At 43.3% G+C, this 21,797-nt stretch overlaps 1 protein-coding gene across 2 annotated transcripts in view; it reads left to right on the top strand.

The window, feature by feature from the left end:
* The first annotated feature begins 4,119 nt into the window (after positions 1 to 4,119).
* SMOC1 (SPARC related modular calcium binding 1) overlaps positions 4,120 to 21,797 on the top strand; it is a 127,907-nt gene continuing 110,229 nt past the window's right edge. For both annotated transcript variants that reach the window (XM_059474864.1, XM_059474863.1), the window contains exon 1: positions 4,120 to 4,290. In XM_059474864.1, the coding sequence (XP_059330847.1) occupies positions 4,186 to 4,290 (105 nt within the window). In that variant the 5' untranslated portion in view covers positions 4,120 to 4,185. The remainder of the gene's footprint in view (positions 4,291 to 21,797) is intronic.

The following is a 21,797-nucleotide window of genomic DNA, read 5'->3' as shown; positions in this document are numbered from 1 at the left end:
CTATGTCTGGGAAGCTGGAAAAAGGGTATTTCACCTCATTTTAGGGTGACTGAACAGTGATTGCTATTCTTCATAGGGTCATGAATGTGCTCAGCTGTGGCTTTTCAGTCTTTACTCTGGACTGCCCAAACTTGCCTCTAGATGGAGATTTGCAGGTGTCAGCATAGTAGAAAAGGTTCTGCTGCTGCAGGTTCTCCGTAATTAAGACCTGGCAGCAATGGATAATTCTCTGATTAAATGGTCCAAAGTTAAAAAAACAAACAAACAACCCCCAAACAAACAAACAAACAAACAGCTCTAAATTCTGCATTGTTACAAAAAAACGCACAAAAACAAATCTTACAGCAAATTTCTCATGTTCTTCTCTGCCTCTTTTTAAATTGTGACAAGAAGTGACATCTAAACCTCTTGCAGGAGTGATTGTAGCAGCTACTGACTTAAAAAAGAACCTCTAACAGTAAATTAGTCCCTAAAAGCAATTACTTAATATTTGGAGGCTGCAGATTATTTTCTATTGAAAGTTGAATAATCGTTTCTACTAAACATGTCAAGAGGGGATTCGTGCCCTGATGAAAACTGTGGCAGATAAATCCCATGATGGTTCTGAGTGCCAATACTGTTTAAAAGAGGACAGTGATCTTCTGAAACTTGTTTGAGGACAAGGCAAGTAGAAGCAGAGGCAAATAATCAAAGCAATCAAACAGTTCTCCCTGAACAGCTGTCAAGACCACCAATATACACGTCCTGTGCCATGAGTTTGTGGTGATGCACGTGATATGCGAGTGCCATGGCAACAAGATATGAATCATCAACACAGACGGGCACAGGTTGGGGTAAGTCTTCAGAGGTGCAAGTCGTAGGCTGGATCTCATGCACACAGCAAGCCCCAACGGTACCAGTTTCAGTGCTACCTTACCATCACTGCATAGCTGAATTCATTATGGCTCAACTTACATCTTCCTGTGAAGGATCCATGTGTTGGGCCTGGTATACAAATGCCTGGATGTGAAGAACAACTTCCCTCCCAGTTCTGTGTCCCTCTCTCTTTGTGGTTTTCAGTTACAGACTCTGGGCAAGTTTGCTAGGGAGACATCACTGATGGAAGTGGCACTGTGTCAGCGTATTTGGCACTCTGAGTGATGGCAGGGTTTTTCAGAAGAATTCAAGTGACAAGATTAGGTGCCCAATTCCTCTTATGTTTGGTGAGTAGCCTTCTCTTGGCTCCTCAACATCTCTGCGATGCCACTGACGCCCAGTGCAGGCACTTCCTACTTGCCAGCAACTCGAGACAAACAACAGACAATTTAATGGCCCAAAACTTTCTCTTTCTGTAGTTTATTCTATTTACCTAGATTTTTATTTGATGACACACCAATAAAGTGCACCTATACAAACTAGAGTACCAGGCACAGTGTGCCAAAGAGTTAGACACACATTTTCAGCTGTGAAAGTGACCACTGGAAAAGACCCATGTATTTTCTCTCTTAATCGTGTCTTTAAACAGGGCTTGGATATCCCTCCAGCCTCCTGAATGGTGACTTGCTGAGACTTTTGGGCTTGGAACAGCTCAGTAAAATTTAGTGGTGATACATAAGCCAGGCTATGAACTGTCTTCTGCACTAAGGCAGTTACTATCCACAAGGGAAATATTTCTCACTACAGAGAAATGCCCGGCCATGGCTGGGAGTATGTGTGGCAAGGTTATGAACAGCTTTGACCATGAAGGGGTCAAAGGTTTCTGTAATTGGGAATTTCTGACCCTCTCTGGAACTTTTACTTGGTGTAAAGGTGCTGCTGGTGTCAGAGCCTCATAGGCACTGGTGGAGATGTTTCCAGTGTAGCTGGTATTCTCTCTTAGGGATTAAGAAAACAATTACTTTTTCATGGTGGTAACAAACCTCTAGCATAGAGATCCTGACATCCTTGTGTTTGTATGTGAAAAATACACCAAAGAAAGGCATTAAGGTAAAAGTACAAGTGATAATGAACACATGAAGGCAAAACACGAAATAGGTCAGATGCAAAAATCACCCTACGAAGTTGGAGAGGAGAATGTAGGCAAGTGTAATATTGTTATCTGGACTGGAATTTAATCAAAACTTAAGTATGAGGTGATGTGGTACTTGAGTGGTAGGATCACTGCCTCAACAAAACCATACTAGATTCGGCCTGTCTTTTCAGAGATTCAGGCATGCACAGGTATAACTTGCCCAACCTCAACCAAGCTGATCCTGACATCCACAAGGACACTCATATTCAGATTTCCCAGCTCTTCCCCTCCTCTTCCTTTCAAGGTCTCTCTGGTTGTGTCATGTGGAATGGCATGTGTTCAGGTGTGGATCAGAGAGACTTTGAAATGGAAAATCAGAGGATACCACAGGCCATACTGGCAAAGCTTAGAACTGGCTGGCAGAGTGGTGAGGGTTAGGAGGTAGGCTTGTATGGGGCGCTGTGTTTGGAGTCCCAGAGAAATCTGTAAGCCAAGAATAATGAATACTGGCAGAGCTCCATGTGAGTAACAAACGGCTTATCCTGTCTAGGCTAATGACAAAATGTTATATATTGGCATTTTTGATTTTTTTTTTTTTTTTTTTTTTTTTTTTTTTTTTTTTTTAGGAAAAGAAAGATTAAAGCAACCGCTATACCTACCCACTCTGCTTTGCTCTGATAAGATGCCAGAATTACATGACTTCTACTGTGTAACAAGGTTCTTGGTGTGGGTGTAGCAGCCCCTCCCCATACCTAGCGGATACACTCCAGGGAATTTTTGCAAGTGTGAGTATTGCCTCTTCTAAGGTCACTGAGTAAAGAAAGGTAATACATTGTGTGAAAAAATGTCATGTTTTGTGTGTTTCTATAAAAGCAGCACAAAACAGTCCTACCTAAAGGTTATTATCACTATTACATGCACAGCAATGGCCTCCCATGCATATTACTCTGCAATATGTTGGGCCTCAGCCCTGCCCTACATCAAACTCAAGCTGGTAATTTGAAAATTAAGAATTTGATGTAAATGCGAGCCAGTCTAGTTCACAAGATATCTCCACTGCTCAGTCCCTCTCTCAGGTAGAGGGCTTGGCATTACTTGCTGCCTCCAATGCTCAGGCCAACAGCTTGCTGCCATTGCAGTGCCATGGCACTGCACCCTCTTTAGACATGCCTGTAGATACTGAGCCTTGCCAGCAGATGTATCTCCATTTTCCCCTCTTCTCTTCCTTCTGCTCCACAGCTGCACTAACTTGCCTGTTGTATGACGATGCTCACTTTCTACCCAAACTTCCCATTACTAGGAGTGCCTGGTGCTTGGACGAACTAGGACCCACATGCAGTCTCTATGAGGTTGTCACCTCAAGAGGTACCAAACTTGGACTTGGGATATTTTCCCAGGTGTAAGGCATGTATTACCAAAGATCCCAAACACATCACCTGCATGAGATCTGAAGGATTTGCTGGGCAATACAAAGCAATGGGCTCTGGGGCCACTTGTGCAGCTGGGAACCCAGAGGAAAATCTTCAGGGAGAGGTAGACCCTGTAGCTATGGCTCGGCCATGCCTCAGCTCGGAGGTGACATGAGGATCTGCTCTCGCTGAGACGCGAGCTTGCTCCTATAGCAGCCTTGGCCCCAGGACCAAATGAACACGGTTTGTGACCATGCGGTGGTTTCCTATGCCCAATTTACTTGCTCGCTAGGCCGGCCCGCCTGCAAGGCTCAGCTGTCACTGCCCCCGCCCGGGGCTGGCGCCGGCTATGCCCTGCACGGCTTTGGGGCGGGGGGCGCAGCCCGGCAGCCCCGCGGGGAGTGCTCGTCGCGCTGGCCGGCCGTATCCCGCGGCCCGCCGGGGCTGCCCGGCACCCGCACACACGCCCGGCCGCCGCGGGCTCCAGGTGCCGCCGGGATCTCCAGGTGCCACCGCGGGCACTGGGACACCGCCCGCTCCGCGCCCTCCGCCGCCCGCCCGGTGGCGAGGGGCCGGGCGAGAGGCGGTGCGGCCCCGCCATTGGCGGCGGCCGCACGGCGATAGGCGCACGGCGCGGTCAGTGCCGGCCGGCCCCGCCCCGCCGCGGCTTTATAACGGGCATCCCCATGGCTGAGGCGGGGAACCTGCAGCTGCGGGACCGGCGCCGCCGCACCGCCCCGGACAGCCGCCTCTGGTGGCCGCAGAGCCGCGCCGCCCCGAGGGACGATGATGCCGCGGGCCTGGCGCAGCGCGGGGGCTCGCCCGTTCCTGCTGGCGCTGCTGCTGGTGCATCTGCCGCCGGCTCGCAGCCACCGAGCCACGGGGCCCCGGGTAAGTGAGCTGGCCCGGGTAAGTGAGCTGGCGCGGCAGGTTGCAGCGCCCTGCCCCGGCCCGCCGCCCCCGCGCCCTGTCAGCGCCGCAGGTGGAGCCCCGGCCGCCGGGCAGCGCCCCCGGCCCCGCGACCCCCGGGCGCAGACCCTCGCCAGGGCCTGCCTCCCTCGCTTATTGAAAGCCGGGTATCGGCTGCATGCGAGAAGTTCATACACCGGTTATTAACTTGTTGGTATTTATTGCAGAAAAACACGGGAGGGGGGAGGTTGGCAGGCTGTGTTTTTATATTGCTTGACTTGCATTTAATATAGCCCCTGTTTCCAGCACATAGCTTTAGGACTTTTCTTTTTTTATGTTCTCAAGCAGGGATTAAATGAATCCTTCCAATAAAGCTAGATCCCTTCAGCCCAGGTTTCTCCCTGTAGGAGTCTAGCTCTGTTTTTTTTTAATCTGACAATGCCTGATTCTTGCTGGGGCTGTTCATTTCACTTACCAAACTATTACATTGCTCTGGGGGAGAACCCAACATTTTTCTAAATATGGTTCTCCCAGTGAGCGAGTGTTGCCACTGCAGCATCACTACGGAGTAGCGTGAGAGTTTTCAGTTATAAAGCTGTAAAACAGTAGCTGTTCTTCAGCCAATGCTGCTGCATAGCTCTGGGTAAGTGTAATAAACTTGCCACTCTGCAGGCTTGTTGGATGCAGTGGCCATGTACATTTTTGCACATCTAAATGCTATCTAAAATGCTTGAAGTGTAGTACCTAATTAACTTAGACCATAGTTAGGCAAGACCAGGAGTCTTTGAAATCCCTACTTGGCCAAAGTATAACAACAAGGGACTTGAGTGAAATGTTATTTTTTTTTACTAATGGGAGTGTTTGACCATGAAGGCTATTAAATGCTTCTCAGAGCTATGGAAAGCACACTACTGGCTGCGCTGATGTTGTTGTGTTCAGCTGTGCAGTCTCTTTTATGGCCAGATGTGTAACAGCAACTGTTGGTTCTGATCTCACTAGTTCTAAGTCAGAACTGGTGTGTGCTGTAAATTACTGAGACCTGCTTTAAAAGATCAGGAAACACAGGGGGGTTATGCATATATCTTTATTACCTGATATCAAGCAGAAACCTCAAGATCAGAGTGATTTCAAATAGAGAGAAATTTAAAGGTGATAAGTAAGAGTCTGGCTGGGTGACTAGGGTCTTCATCAGCACAAGTATCTAACCGCTTTAATGAAGCGCAACTGAAACAAAATAAAAAAATCCTGATGGTAGTGCATGTTGTGCAATGAGTCTGTATACCAAACAGTTTTCATATGTACCATTTTTTGTACTGTACTTTACAAGGCAGTTTAATTGCTCCCTGTGCTATGTTATCTTGGAATGGGAGCTACTTCAGGGAAGTGGGAAACCAAATACAAAGGACTACTGATTTACTTTTTGCTTGAAGTAAGTACACTGACTTTGAGATTTCTTCCTTCATGACTGGGGAGAATATCAGCTCTGAACACTAACATCTGTACTTCTGTTGGAAGATGTGCCTTAAAGTTTTAACCTAGTGTTTTAATTTACAAGCTCTTAAATGGAAAGCTGTATATTTCCAGGATATCTTACTCATGAAATCTCTATTTTTGCCCCTCAAAGTGTCATGTGAAGGTGAGGAGTTTGGTTTGCTTGCTTGCAACCAGATTAATTGATATAAGCTCCTGACCTTCATCTCTTGCAGCGATTCGACATTGCCAGTAAAGCTGTCATTAGTATAAATGTGGCATGCTTTAGGTTCCAATAAAACCAAAAATACTTTATTATTAATTTCATAAATAACGACCACCAGGTTACACCAATATGTATTTCTTGTGTGGACTTGCGATCAAGAGTGTATTCTTGTCAGGAAGTCTCCCTGGCCAGGTGTCAGTGCTGCAGGTCTGGGGAACTGCTCTTGTTCAAGTGCTAAGTGTGATACCTGCTCTTTTGCACTCTTTTCTGTATGGTAAGTGCTAGAACTATATTTGCAAGCTGAAACTCTTTTAAAGGTGAACAATAGTTTTTAGTCCTACTCAGTGAATTCAAATGACCAGCAATAATGCTTGAATCAAGTTCTAGATCTTCCTCCTTGCATTTCTCTTGCTACTGTAGTGTTGTAAGATAGGCAGCCAGTACTGTTACTAAATACATAAACAAAAGAGAATGGTTGCTACTATTTGCAGAAAATGTTGAAAAACTTGAGGTATCGAAGAGAAATAGGTATATCTACATCTTTTGTGCCAATAAGGGATGAAACTTTCAGATTAAGTGAGTTCAGGATAATTACTTGAATACCAAGGTAAATTAAAAATGCAGCTAGTACCTACAGGTCTGTTGGGGAACTTCTGGCTCTCAAAAGATGTATGAAGCTTGCTGTTTCTTGTTATAGTGAAACTATGAGCAGTGATGTGAATTCCTTAGGCTTGGTGTCAGTGACTTGTAGGAAACATCTGGCTCTTGCAGGTATGGTGTTGCCCAATGAGAGTTACTGACAATTGTCCCAAGTGAAGCCCCATAGGAAGTCTAATATCATGTCCTAGAAATAGGACAAGGCAGCTATGTGACTTGTTTCCTTACTTGACAGACTCTAGTAAAGCTTCTGCTGTGTTACACAATCACCTGGTCACTTCTACTTTTGTGGCTCAAAAGAGCATCGTGGGACTATACTTGAAAAATGTCTGTTTGAAGGATGCTACCTTCTGGAAAAAGATAATCAGGCTTTATTTGCTATTCATTTTATCTTCCTGTGTGCCTCTTTCTCTCTGCTGGCTTGAGATCTGGGGTGTGGGACAAGGCAGGTCTTGCTTCTTCCCCTCTCCTTGAACCCAAAGTGATAGGATGGGGAGCTTGACCAGGCTGGCTCTTCCATGTGGTGCCTTTAAGCAGTATTTTTTCATAGCAGATTAAATAGATTGTGCCACAAAGCTTTGTTTTCCTCCATCTGGACAATTAAGTGTGACCTTTGTTTTTTCTAGCTCAGGGAAAGATCTGTGTTGGCTCTCTGCTTTCTGATTATAACTCCTGACCATTCTGAACTTCATGTATGGCAGAGAACTGTTGGTGGCAGTAATGACAAATACTAGCACAGAGAAATGGTGGATGCTTGCAGAAGGCACACAATGAGACTGCAGCAGTCAAAAGATGTGCTACATCTTGGATGGGCTTGGACTGGGGACCTGCACCCCTCCAGTGACTTCAGAGGACAAAAAGATGAGGGGACAGGGTAGTCACTCTAACGTTCTTCCTATTTCATGCATGGAAATGTGTCATATTCTCCCCTGAAAGGCATGCTGATTGGAGACCAGGGAGGACCTTACAGTTCAGTGCCCGTAAAAAGGAAGGTAGTAAATAGCAAAATTGTGATGCTACCAACAGATTCCAGTGCATAAATTGGAGTGCCACAGACACTGGGAATTTCCTGCTGCAGTTGACTACTAGCTAGAACACCAAATAAGAATCTTGGTAACAGGTGCTGAAAAGGCTCCTGCAGCTTTGTTGTCCCCTCTGGGAGGAGACAGCAGCATTGCAGCTTATGCGGGAGTGGCACAAGGAGCATGTTCTGCTCTCTGTTCACTGCAGCCTCACAGGAAGGATTCCACAAAGCGGGTGTCTTTATGCATACCAAAATTAGGGAGTTTGTGTTCTTTATGGTGGGAAGAAATTATGCAAGCATGTGTAATAAGAATATAAGGCAGAGAGCTTCATACATAGGAGGTCTAGAACAGAAAAATGAATGTTAGGTTTTCAATGACTGAATTTTGTTTCTTGTTTGAGATTAATTGCCGTTCTACACTGCAAAGGTCTACACTAGTAACTAGTGACTGAAGCACTTTAATGCTTTTAGATTTCTTTACCATTGGAGAGATTAATTTAATGACAAAACAAGTACCCAAATGCAAGTCTTTAGAAAAGAGATGGAACAGATTTGTTGCTCTATGGCAAACAGCTTGTTTTGGTTGGATGAGGGATGTTTTTTACCCAGGTGAAAACTCTAATTATATATGGAGCTATGTTGCTTATTTCTCCTTCTCCTTGCTCCTTTGAGACCTTTATTGTCAGCTGAATTCATTTATGTGTACTAAAGAAACTGCTCTAACTTGTGTTTTTTAAACAGTAGGCAACTCTGTTGAAGAACAGGATTAATTCTTGTGTAGAGAAGTATTAAAACATTATGTTCCTATTGGAACAGAAGGCCCTGTTTTAAACAGAAAAATATTGTAGGATTTTACTTGCTTTTTGTAGTCTTAGAGTTGGTGTTTTAACTGCCTGAGCTTCATAAGCTACAAGAATATTCCCACTCATGTTAATGAGCTGTGCTGTTAATGAAAGATTTCTGGCCAGCAAAAGATTGGGTACAGAAAAAGAAGCTGCTCATGTATTTTTGCTGGTGGTGGCAGCAAGCTCTGTAGCTGGTGGAACACCTACAATGATAACTTCTTAGACTAGTTTTCTAGTTTCTAGCTCTAGTGTGCTAAGGTAATCTTCACAGTGCAGAGCAGATGCTCTCTTGGCTTCTTTCATTTCCAGATGGCCTGAAGCAATTGGTAAGATGACTGTAAACTCATTTCAGTAGTGTAGTAGCTCTAAAATATTAATACTGCTATTTAAATATCTTAGATGTTCTTATCCTGCCATCTCAAACTAATTGTGACATTACTATGTCAAAAAAACCCCAAACAAACAAAACCCCATTTGTCTCTCACTTGGCTGGTGAATCCCAGTTCTTCTGGTGCTGGCACATCTGACAGTGCAGTTAAGTGTTACACAATAAGCTTTATGCTAACGTTAAAAGCTAAACATGGAAGCAATACAGGTGGAACTAAAGCTGATCCCTGAAGGCTGCTGTGCTGACTGTCATACTTAAGCATCCTTTGTGACAGTGTGGTGGCTTCCTGTCAGAGTCCCCTGGCAGCTGCCACGATCTCTCTGGTACTGATACACCGTCCAGGGACTTGGTGGCACAGCAGACCTTAAGCTGAGCTTGGTATGCCGTGAGAGTAGTTTACTGCTTTGGTACTCAGGTGATACTCTGGCAGAGTAGCAGCTGTTCTGACTTGAACTATGAAGCTTACAAACTTCACTGCTGTCATTGCATTGGTGGCACTCTAAGATTCCTGTGCTCATCTGTGAGAAGCTCTTGTTTGTGTAGTTCTTGCTCTAACAGGGAAGGCTGCCATTGATGTGGGTGAATCTATTCCATGCAGGAGCTTTCTGGATAAGGTGGGAGGTCAATTTGATATGTTTGCTTATGCAGAGAAACTACCAGGATGTGATCGAAGTAGTATGTAGCTGGCTGTCTCTTCTGACTGGCTCACATGAGCAGTCACAACTTGTGTTCAGCAGCTTATCTGTGAACCATGTGAAGCTTTCTGTGTGTGATGACTTTACTGCTTGTAGGTATGAGGAAGAAGTATTCTGGCACCAAAACCCTGACTAAGAATGCAACTCTGTGCTCTTTTTTTTTTTTTTTTTTTTTTTTTGTGTGTTGAGGGGAGGAGGCATTGTAGCTTTAGGAGAGTAACAACAGGAAAGCATAGCTAGTCACACCAGGGTGTAAAGTTTTATTCAGGAGAGTGAAAACCACCCACCATACAAAAGAGTTCTTTGTATATGGCCTCATACAGGCTATCAGCAGCTGTTCAGCCTGAGATTAGCTTTCCCAGGATCAGGCCTTACCTTGAAACCAGCCTCATGCCTCATATCCTGGATGCTTTTTCTCTTTATTAAAGTAGGTTCTTGATGCAACTTGGGCTCCTGTGGGATGCTGCAGTAACAATATTGATAATGTTAGCAATATTCATGGGTTTTAGAAAAGAGTCATCTGCTTGTTTGGTGAGGAAAACATTCCCTCATATAGTGGGCCTGCCCTCTGACCAATGCTATTTCTTAAAAAATTGAGGTGACAAATATGGTTATTATGGTTTTCTACAAGAGCTGCTCCAAGGGAAATCTGTGCTGTCTGAGTAGAAGGCCTTCATGCTGAAAGTGCAGTCCTGCGGTGTCGTGGGTGATGATGGAGCAAAGCCGCTTTGGTTTATGGAGGGATTCACTCTTTAGTCTTTAGTGTGGCACTTCCAGGGTACCCTGGAGACTGGCCTGAGCCTGACTGGATGATGCCAAGGCATCAGAAGCAGCTTAGAACAACACCCTTGGTGGAAGGACCACCCTTGGTGGAAGGATGTCCTGTGTGTCTCACTGGAGATATTCAAGAACCGTGTGGATGCAATCCTGTGTCACGTGCTCTAAGATGACCCTGCTTGAGCAGGGAGGTGGGACCAGATGAGCCACTGTGGTCCTTCCCAACCTGACCCACTCTGTGACTCTCAGATGTTTCTGTTCTGAGTGTGTCCTTAGAGCAGTGGCCTGGAAGGCCTCATAAGCCTCCAGCTGCCTGGGCTGTCAGACTCTTCACTGGTGGTCTCCCAGCTGTAGCCTGCTCAGAAGGATGTGCCTGCATGTTGGTTTTGTGCATTTTTGCCTCCCACTGGCTTGTGGCTGGGCCAGCTGCTTTTGAGGGCCCGCTGACAGAGGTTTTCATTTGGAGTGGCACGTACCTATGCAGCAGGCAAGTGAGTGGTAGGTGTGAAATGAGAACAAACTTAAGTACTTCCCCCCAAGGTCTGAGCCTAGAGATAGGAGAATAACACCAGTTACTATAGTAACAGAGACTGCATCATTAAGGGTTGGCTCAGGATTTTGGCAAGTATAGTCTGGCAGCAAAGCCTAGACAAGCAACCCACCAGTGCTGCTGGCAGAGTCTTCATGCAGGTGGAGGAAGTCATACAGAAACTGGTGTGTGTAGGCAGATAACTTGCTCTGCCATGGGCACCTGGACTCGCCTCCTGGGCTGGCACTGGAGTTCTGTTACCTCTGGATGAAGTCAACGAATGAATGTGAGCAGGGCTCTGTACCTGAGTAACTGCTGCAGAGGACCATACTGCTCACTGCTTTAGTATAGGCCCAGAGCATGTGCCAGGGCTCTGTAAACTGGGTTGTTTTGCCCCATACACTGGAAGTGGCTAAGGGGAAGGAAGCTAACTGTTTGTGTGCAACATTCTTTCTGTGCAAGGCATAGACTATTGAGATTCTGTTCAATGAATCTGTTGACATTGGCTCTGTAGGCTATGTGGCAGCCCTTGTCAGTCTGAAGTTAAATTTGATTCACTGCTATAAGAGCCTTTGCCTAATAGAATTTTTCTCTATTCTGAGTCTTGTGACAAACTAAAATAATGTAATTTTGCCTAATAGAATTTTTCTCTATTCGGAGTCTTGTGACAAACTAAAATAATGTAATTTTACCCTATTCAGAGTGGAAGAAGTGTGCTCTTTCTGTGCCACTGAGATATTGATTAAAGATGGGGTTGAGAGACTGAAAAAAGTGAGGGCTTTCTCATGGGAGAGCCTCTGATCGAGTTGTAGTAAGGGGAAGGGAAGGTGTGTTGGGATAAGAAAGGTGGAGAAGTAGGGCAGATGAAATAACTTATTTTTCTAAGGTTTTTCTTGGCCACTGGTCCAGTTAATGATAGTTGGAATCATATCGAGAGGGAACTGCTGATCCTCAAATAGGGAGGAGAGGTTCCAAACACTTAGTGGGCAGATTCTGTTTCAGAGTTTCTCTTGGCCATCAGTCCTCTGTTACCACTGCTTGGGTCACAGACTAGAAGGAATGTGGAAAATGTTGTCCATCGCTTTCTCTTCCCTGTTTCATGACTGAGAATTATCATTTGAATTGCACAGGGATGCCATATTCTGCCTTTTGATGAGCAACTTCCACTAACTTAGCTGCTATATGTAGGCTTGTGATGCATGGAATAGAGCTTGTTCTATTATTCCATGGAGTCCAGAATAGTTGATTAACAACTTTTTCTTTGATTATATAGAGAACCCAAAATATAAGATCACATGATCCTTCAGTTGTAAAGCTAATACTTTAGGGTTTGATGCTCCAACAAATTAAAACACTCCAATACAGCCTTAATGTAAAGGTAACTGTCTCAGATTCTCTGGCTGTTGTGGGTTGCACAAGAAGCAGTGTGACCACATATGGTATGGAGGGGGAATGAACCAGGAATCAAATAGATAAGGAAACATCCTTAGGTGAAAGCACCTGGTAGAGGTAGTGGTATCCTTTAATGTCCAGATGTACATTATCTCTAGATCTTGCTTCTGTGTATACCATATACATGCTAGTAAGAAACATGTAGTATGGTAATCTTTTGTTGCAGCATAGACTACCTTGAGTAGTGTGAAGATTAAAGAACCTACTCCAGCTAGTACATCAAACCACTTCCCTTCCAATTTCTTTGAAGCAGATTTATATGCATTCTACACTTGGGCTTAAACAAATACGTGGTGGAACTAGGTGCAAGTTAAGAACTAAAAAGCCAGAAGCTCTTGGGTGTAATTTCCAAGTGGAGGATATTAAATGAGTTGGAGTTTGTGGATACTAGCCATATAAAGGGGTTTCTGTCTGAGCCAAGAAGCTGCTTCTGATTTGGGTTTAGTTACCATACAGAATGGCGGTAACTGTTGTTGGCTTCTGCCTGGAGTTTTGCATTTGGCTTATTCCTTTGCCCTTAAAAGTAAGCAGACAAGTGTTGCAAAAGTAGATAAGCTGTGCGCAAAAGTAGTTTTAAAAAATGTGTATGCATCCAGAACACTAGAGTATTATCAACTCCAAACTTGTAGGGAAATGTGAGCTTTAATGTGTATGCATCTCAGGCTTAGTAGAAGCAAATTACTTTTAACATAGAAATCTGTGAGACTGGTATGTGTAAAATGATCAGTGGTGTTAATGCAATAGTTTTTTTGCTTGACAGTTCTGGAGATTAGCTTGACTTCTTTCCCTTTCTACGTCTTAACCTCAAAGTATGTAAATCTAGAAGAACTTGATCCACCTTTTAAAATTAAAAACAATACCAGTATCTGCAGCCAAGTCTTTGGAGTCCTGTCAGGTAAGGGATTGAGTGTAAGTGCTGCCATATCTTCCTGCTGTTGTAGTAAACTCTAGCCACTTGGATTCTCAGTGCTTCAGCTGGTGGTGGTACCTGACATGTCTCATGCTTTCCATAAAGCGGGTGAACATGGAAGAATTTTGCAATGATTTTTTTTTCAGGGTTGCTATACTACCATTCCCCTGACTTTGTCAGTGTCTATGGGCTGTATTTCCTTCTTTATTATTGCTTAGGTGCAGAGGGAATTTTTACGAGCAGGGATTGTACCCCTACATTTGGAAGTCAAAGCTATCTGCTGTGGGCTTTATTTTGTTAGGTACTCTGTAGAGCCAGGGATGTTCTGCTTCATGGAGTCAGGGCATTCTTTCAATGGCAGTAGCTGCTCTTGGGCTCCCTTTATTTTCCCAGTTTAAGCTTGAACTGTAGAAGGAGTAGTAGTTTCAATTTCTACAGACTTTTACAAAATTGGACATAATTTGCTGGTGGTAGGGTATTAATGATTGTTCAATCCATTGTCTAGAAGTACAGGGAAGTATGTCAGCCCAAATTTTTTGTTTTGTGTGCTTATCTTCAGGAGTTTGCAGGGAGCTGAGTGTTCTTTTCACAGTGAACTAAGAAGCTGCTTTATTCTCCAACTTAGTGGTGCTTTTCTTTTTCTAAATTAAGGGCTCATACATCGAGGTAGTCTAGTTGTCTTTGAAGTAAGCTGGATGTTACTAGTTGTAGCTGTTGAAGACTTAAGTTTTCCAAGGCTGTCAGGTTTTGTTCTCTCCTCAGTTCCCCCGAAGTAACAAATGTATTAGTACAAAAAAATTGTGCTCTGCTGGATTTGACCTAAGTTACTACCCTTCTTAAAATGTGAAGTTGTTAAAATCTAACTGTTGGAGCTCTCTTGAGCTTCCCAGCTCACCTATTAGTCATGTATATCCTGAAAAATCAGGATTAAATTTAAGGTGGCTGATAGAGCTATAAATAACTGGAAAAGGTAAACTTTTGCCATTTTGTTACTAAAATAGGGTGTCTCTTAAGGGTGAATAGGACAGGGAGTGGAAAGCAATCGGTGTGAAACTTCAGCTTTTCTTCTCTTTCTCTTCAGTTGTCAGTGAGGCTGTATAAATTTCAGGATTTTTGTTGTGAACAATAGATACCTAAAGGAGCTCCAAACTAGCTAGGTTGTGAAGAGAAGTTGATCTTTTCTTTACCACAAAAGTGCTTCTTCACCTGAAGCGGTTTGGCAGCAGTATTGGAGCTGAAACTAGCTGTTGATCATTAGCATACTGCAGTGTATGTTTTGCAGATTTCTAATCTGGATTTGATCGCACCCATAGGATGAAGCATCCTAACTCATTTGCACTGTTTTGTAAAATCTCTTGGTGTGTAAACAAATATGATGTGTAGATGTTAGCTTTTATCCTAGGAAGATGAAGCTATCCTGGTTTGTGTGTATGTGGTTCTTGCATGAAAGTAATTAAAAAAAAGTCAGTTCCAACTTCCAAATTGAGTTTTGCCTGTGTAATTAACTTAAGAAGAACACAGCATATCTTCTAGAACACTAGGAGCTTTTTTGGTGCTGAAACTGGAACTGAGTGGGAGGAAAAAATTTACCACACTTGAATAAATTTAAGCATTCCTAAAAACTGTCCCTCAACGTTTCTGGATTTTGCCCAATTGTATGAGAAGTACATTTTGAGCCCAAAGATTTGAGAATCAGATCCAGCTTGAATAGCTGATGTCATAAGCAAACTAAGTTTCTAAGTTTCCTGTTGGAACACTAAGAATTTACCTGAAAGTCCTCAAGTTTTGGTTCTAGTTCTGTTGGCAAACAAAACCAAACTTGTTTCCACAGTTGCTTCACTTAATCGAGGAATTTTTTCCCTGGCCCCTGCTTAAGTCCCAGAACTGGGGAGGAGTTCAGCAGTAGAACCTCATGCAATATGAAGACAAAGATTTGATTAAAAAAAATCAAGCGATAGTGTGCTCTTAAGTGAGTGACAGTCCGAAATAAAAAGCTTAACTTCAACTCTAGGCAAGTTTTTCTCTGTAGCAAAGAATCATGAACTACAGAGGCGTAGCTCTTTCTTCCCCCCATGTTTAAAAAAGGTAGGTATTTTCCCATAGAAACTGTTCTTGCTGTTAAACTTCAAAACCTCAGGTATCCCCTGCAACTCTTAGCTCTTTATTGCTTTTGTTAAGGAAATTTCCACGTCTGACCTTAAGTGGAAAGCTTCTACTGTAACTACTTCCAAGTTAGCCTGCCCATTAATAGTGTTACCTACAGAATAGCTTCTGACTAGCTTTTCCTTTGTCTAGACTCCTGTCAAATCTGCTTCATTCCCTCTTAAGATATGTACTCCCTGGGTGTGCCTCTGTTCAGGCAGGACAACAGGAGTGGGAGAACAATTCTGAACTTGGTAGTTTTTGCTGAATTGTGCCTGAAGCCTTCCTCCTGGTAAAGGTGTGTCCAATTTCAGGAATTCATGCTTTTCTTTGGAATCACTGGGGCAAGTAAATCAAGTTAAACTGCACATATATTCCACTTGACATGTTTTCCTTCAGGTTGTTCAGCATTGATAAACTCACTTATAAAGCTATAACCAACCTTTCAGGGCAATGATTAAGTGTGGCATGTCAGAGCAAAAGCTAAAAATTACTTTCACTTCTTTCTTTGTCTTTACCTTTCATGAAACTGTGGAGAATATAAGCACTTGTATTCAGGAAGTGCCAGAAGGCTGATTATAGACATGATGAGGTCACCTCAGATTAAGAGGACAAAATAGGGTGTTATCTTTGGCTTGTCTCTGGTTAGTATTTATTAGAAAGCAAACCTAGGGGTTACCACAAACAGCCTAAGCCAAGCATGTCAGTTCTTCACTGTATGGCAGACTGATGTTCACGCATATCCATGCATTTCCTAAGGCAACCAATTAGGATCAAATGAGAAGAGATAATCTTGTTAAATCTCATGCCAGTGTTCAGATGGGTAGAATTGTACTTATCTGAAATTGCTTTAGTGGGACTTGCTAGTGGCTTTTGTTTCACTAGCAGATGTTGATTTAAAAATACAAGACTCTCTTGGCATCTGTTTTATTGTGAAGTGATTGACACCAGTGCTAGGCATTGTTTACACAAAACATCTGAATGTAGTCACAACTGGATTCAACAAGATACTAAGTGATGACAGCATTTATAAATGCTGACACTGATGAAGCCTATTTAGTTGATGACCTATTGCACTAAATTGCAATCAAGATTTGATGGATTTGAATAGAGGAAACCTCTTAAAATAGGAAAGGGACGGAGTTTGAGGAAGCGTTTCTTATGCAAAGTGCAGGGAGTACTTCCTCTTACTTTCCCCAGCTCTGACCTTGTTTTTTCTGATGAAGCAGCTGCTGCAGTATCCACTCTTTAACTGAAACTCTTACCAAGCTGCTGCCCTGGCTTCTTGTTCATCTTGAATACTTGGCTTAGAGCTTCACATCCCTGAAGTGAAGGAAAAGCACTATGAAGTTTCCCCTTACTTTAGGGAGTGACATGCCCCTGTCTTAGGTATTCATTGGGGAGGAAGTTGATGGTAGCCTGTGACGTCTTGTTCTCAGCTGGGGATTATTAGAATGTACAGCTGACTCTTGGGAAGTACTTCTAGATGTACTCTAGGGTAACATCTATGTTCTATCTAGTGCTGTATGCAGAGTCTGCTCAGCTTGAACAATTTTAGTTGGGTTTACTGGTTTCAGACAGTGAGCTTGATTTTGTTGGAGGCTTCTCTTCAAATGTGATTCCTGTTTGGGGAAAGTTTTTGTGGAAATTGAGTGAGATTACAAAGTCGCCCCACTTTAAATCTCAAATGGCACTGATTCAACAAATGCTACAAGATACTAAGGAGACAATTGTGAAGGGCTGAATTACTATCTGGCAAATGTCTATCTCAGTTGAAGCTTGTAATCCGCTTTGGTTATTGCAATATAAGCTCTTGGGCTAGAAAAGTTCAACAGTTCCGGAAAGACGGGAGAGCTCAAAATCTGAGTTGGTGTCAGAAAGCGACAAAATGAAACAGAATTGTAATTAATCACTTGCATTCACTTAATTTCCTCTTCTTCACTTGGTTGATTTATTTACTGGTTTATTCACTTACGCCAGGGAAAGCTGCCTTTCTAGATTTCAGACCATCCCTGTATTTCTTAAGCCTCACTGATACTACAGTACCTCTAATGACTAGCAAGCACCAAGTTATCTACAGGACCAAACAGCATGGATTGTTCTTGGCTGGAGTATGAGGAATGTTCCTAGAATCTGCAAACTGGAAATGTTTCTGCTTTTGTCATTGCTTGTGTGGTTGGTTGACCTTGCCCAGCTGCCAGACCCCTCCTCACTTCTTCCTATGCTCCAGCATGAGTTTTACTTAGTGACTTCAATCTTCTAGAAAGCATCTGCTCCATCATGGCCTCTCCATGGGGTGCAGCTTTCTTTCAGAAAATACTGACCTGCTGTGCTGTGGCATCTTTCCCAGGGGCTGCAGGGCAATACCTGCTCCTCCGTGTTTTTTCTGTGGGCTGCAGGGGAATCTCTACTTTGGTATCAAAGACTCCTTCACTGATCTTGGTTGGGCTGTGGCTTCTCACTTCCCGCCTGCTTCCCATGCCATGTGACATTTTGCCCTTTAGGTTTGCTCTCGGAGGCACTGTCAGCCTGGCTAATGGACTGCTCTTTGGCCTGTGGTGGGTGTGGTATGGAACCAGCTCTGTCCAGCACAGGGCACCCCCTGTCTTCTCAGGGAGACCACCTCTGCAGCTGCTACCAAAACTTTGCCATGTAAACCCAATACAGGTGGTCAGACAAGGCTTTACACTGTGAGTCAACATTGCTGCTTCTGCAATGCTGCCTTGGATTGCAAAGCTCCCAGCAGAGTTAGCAATAGTTTTGCTTCTGAAAGTACCACCAACTTGGAGTTCACACATCAGTCAAACTGGTTATGTCTTAAAGTCACCTGCTTCAGTCCTTATCAGGACAGTGTGTCTAGGAGAGGCTCCATGTGGTTTTTCTGTGACAGGTGACAGTACACCTAAGCCATATCAGAGAAGATGTTGTCTAGTCTAAGTTCTAGTCTGTGCTTTTAATTTTTTAGGATGTAGCCTCAAATTGACTGAGTACTTTCAAGTTCTGTTCCCATATGAATGTAGATTTCAGGCTAATTGTGTTAATCTGTGTTTTTCCATATGAATGCCTTTACCTGCAGAGCAGTGCAGTTCTGTACAATTGGCAAACAGCTGCTTTGCAGGCATGGGGGTGACTTTCATAGTAAGGAAAGGGAAAGCCTGATCACCTTGAAGTTCTAGCTTCTACACATTATAGATGTTTCAGATCATGGCATATAGATGCAGGTTCTCTGGCAGTGAGTTGAGTGCTAAATCCTACATGAATTCAAGTACCTGCATGCTATTCATTTCTGGCTCCATGAAGAGCCTCTGAACATTTTGATATGGCAGGGCTGTCACATCCAAAGGTAGGGACTGGCTTTGCATCTTAGCCATTTGAAGGGGGAAGAGATCACACTGTTAATGTAAGTGCTATAACTGGTCCTGGTAGTCAATAATTCTGAAAAAGGACTGCCAAATATTGTATCTCCTGACACACTTTGACCTGGGAAACTTATAGAAGCTAGTAATTTTGGTCACCAACAATCTCCAAACAGGATAGGAATAAATGTTTATAAGTTTCTGGAATCTGACAACTTCTAGCATTTTAATCTGAGGGTTTAAGCCTTTACCAAATAGTTTCTCAAAGTCCCATGAAGACTAAACCACTGTAGTAATTCACAAACACTGACCTTACACTTTAAAGCACTAATGAAACTATTACTTTACTTGCATTATGTGAGTCCTTTTAGCAGGATGTAGTGAAAAGTACAAACTTTAAGTAAAATGTAGTAATAAAAAAAAATTATCCTAGATATTGAGGTGCCACTATTTGAGTTAAGATTGTTAGCATTTAAGTGCAACAGGCAACAAGTTTAGTTGGGTACTCTCAAGCTGTAACAGCCTCCTGCTTCCAAGCTGGTTTTCTGTTCATAAACCATCATTTATGCTGCATCCGTTCTGTGGTCTGTGTTTCCAAGCTCATGTCCAGGCATGTTTTCTGATCCCTGGCCATGTGTTGAATATGTTGCTTTGGCCTGCTGTGAGATACAGTCAGACAACAGCTGTGGCTGGACTGACCAACTTTGTCTTCCGGTTGTGAGGCTGGAGTTGGATTTAGTCACTTGCCTTGGTGGTCAAGTCTGGATGAAGAACAGCTACTGAAGGTGGTCTAGGCAGCTCTGGCCTCCTGGTTGAAGTGTTGACATATTGTGGAAGTGGAGCAGCTTTTAGAGTGCAGCGCTCTCATTATGATACTGCAGTTGCTGACAGGTAGCCTGTGCTGGCTTTAGGGATGGACCATGCTGAAAATGGGCTCTTTGTTTCTGCTGGCTTAGTTAGCACCTCTAGATATCAGGCAATTTAAAACACTTGGAAGGTGCTTCAGGTGTTCCTTCTGTGCCACATACTAGTGAATTAAGTAAAGTTAACCTTTGAAATAGCTTCTAAAAGCACAATAATTAAAAATTCCATGGCTGCTTGCAGCTGTTATCTTTGGGAGACTGGACTCTCAGCTTAGTGACAGTAGGTGCATTTCTCCTGTTTCAGAAACCCAATGTTTCCTCGTTGTTCTCAAAGACTAGCTTATTAACTTATCCCACCATCCATATGCTTGTACATCACTGGATTAGAGGTGTTGGTTCAGTGATAGTACCTGGTATTTGGCTCTAAGCAAGAGGCAGTGGTCACTTAGGAGCTGTTAAGTGCGCCGGCTGAAGCCTGGAAGTGCTATTTATGAACTTTAATGTTGTCCTGTTATATAACTCCTGGGAAAAAAGAATTTACAGCTCTGATGTTCTGCTGCAAGTTAAAGATAAAGCATTGCTTTCCTTTCCTGTGCTCTTAGGGGCTATACTGCTATAGCTATGCTTCTTACCCTCCGTACAGAGTAATGAGTTCCAACTTTTTTTTTTTGTTGTTCGTAATACAATGTTCTTCATGCTGGCTCCTTTGAGAAAGAAGAACTTGTGTGCACTCACCATGAGTTGACAGCTAAGGAAAGGAACAAATGTTAATATCTACTAAAATCACAGTAGACCCCTAGTCTGCCTAGGTTTGTTAAAAGTTGCAGTGTTCTGTTATGATGTTCCAGCCAAATGTTACATGCATGAGAAGTAACTTTACCTCCAACGAAGTGTAAGACAAACTATTTATTTAATCTTTTGGAGTAGGCTAAGGCTCTGTGTGGAACTTTTTGAATAGAGAGGATTTATCCCCCCTTCCCCATGAATAGGGTCTATGTCTCAAAGCAAGAGCAGATTTCTTTGCTAACGTGCAGTGATGAAGACCAGTGCAATGTGAGACTAGTTAAGGGTGTCTTGGCTGACTTTAGTTGGAGACTCTACTTTCATCACAGCCACACTTTGCTGGTGTCCTGTGCTGGCAGAACTTCTTATCTGTGCTGCACCTAGTGTAGGTCTAATTGAACACAGGGCTACCTACAAGAGTTTATCTTCTAGAAGAAAACTCTCCATCTCTCCAGCAGAGATCTGGGATGGCTCTTATGTCCCAACCTTGGCATTATAATTAGTTTTATCCTGCCACTTGTTTGGAAGTTTTCCCTGCAAACCTAGTATAGTGGTTGGTGGATAGATCCAGATTGTTTACATGTACTTTTGAACTCTGCAAGGATGCCCACCTTTGCCAGCAGCTGTACAAGACATATCTATGATCTGATAAGGCTATTGCCTGGACTTAATGAAGCTGGTTATGACCTGGAGATGCTTTGAACTGGCATACCTGGTCATATTGTATTTCCACCTAATGAACTGCGCCTGGGATTGTATCACACTGGTTATGAAATGGCTGTGTGCTGCCCTGGGCAAGCTGGTTTCAAATTGAATGTGGAGCAGCACTTGAGGGGATGATGTGGCTCCTCAGAACATGGAAGAATTATCCACAGTGCACTAGGATCTGAATTTTCAAGAGGTGTTGGTGGATGGCTTTGGCCCTATATGTATTCTGAAAAGTCTTTGTCTGAATAGGGAAAGGAAACCAAGCCCTCAGGTGTGATGAACTAGATCTAGCCTAGCTAGGGCATGCTATTAATTTAGGCTCTTAACATCTACATTCTCTCTGCTATTAAGTCCTATGAGCAACCTGTGCAAAGATTTTGACAGCTGCTTTTTATTTTCCATTGTCAAGTATTTAAGTACTTCTGTAAAGTAGAATATTGAGATGATTCTGGTGAGTGCAGGACATCTCTGTTCACCTGTTGCTTGTTAAATATGAATGCCGGATTGTCAATTGCCTTCAGTTCTTCTTGTTTAGGTTTGCAGCATGGGAAAGTGGAAATCTGTCGTGGGTGTCTGTAAACATAGTATGTTAAAATATTGTCTGCAAGCGTGAACAAGGCCCTTGATGGAAACGAGGGAAGTAGATCTGGAATTTGTAGCAAAG

This window comes from Ammospiza nelsoni, chromosome 6 (assembly GCF_027579445.1).
Source record: "Ammospiza nelsoni isolate bAmmNel1 chromosome 6, bAmmNel1.pri, whole genome shotgun sequence".
Classification (NCBI taxonomy): Eukaryota; Metazoa; Chordata; class Aves; order Passeriformes; family Passerellidae; genus Ammospiza; species Ammospiza nelsoni.
This window is presented reverse-complemented; position numbering and strand designations above follow the sequence as displayed.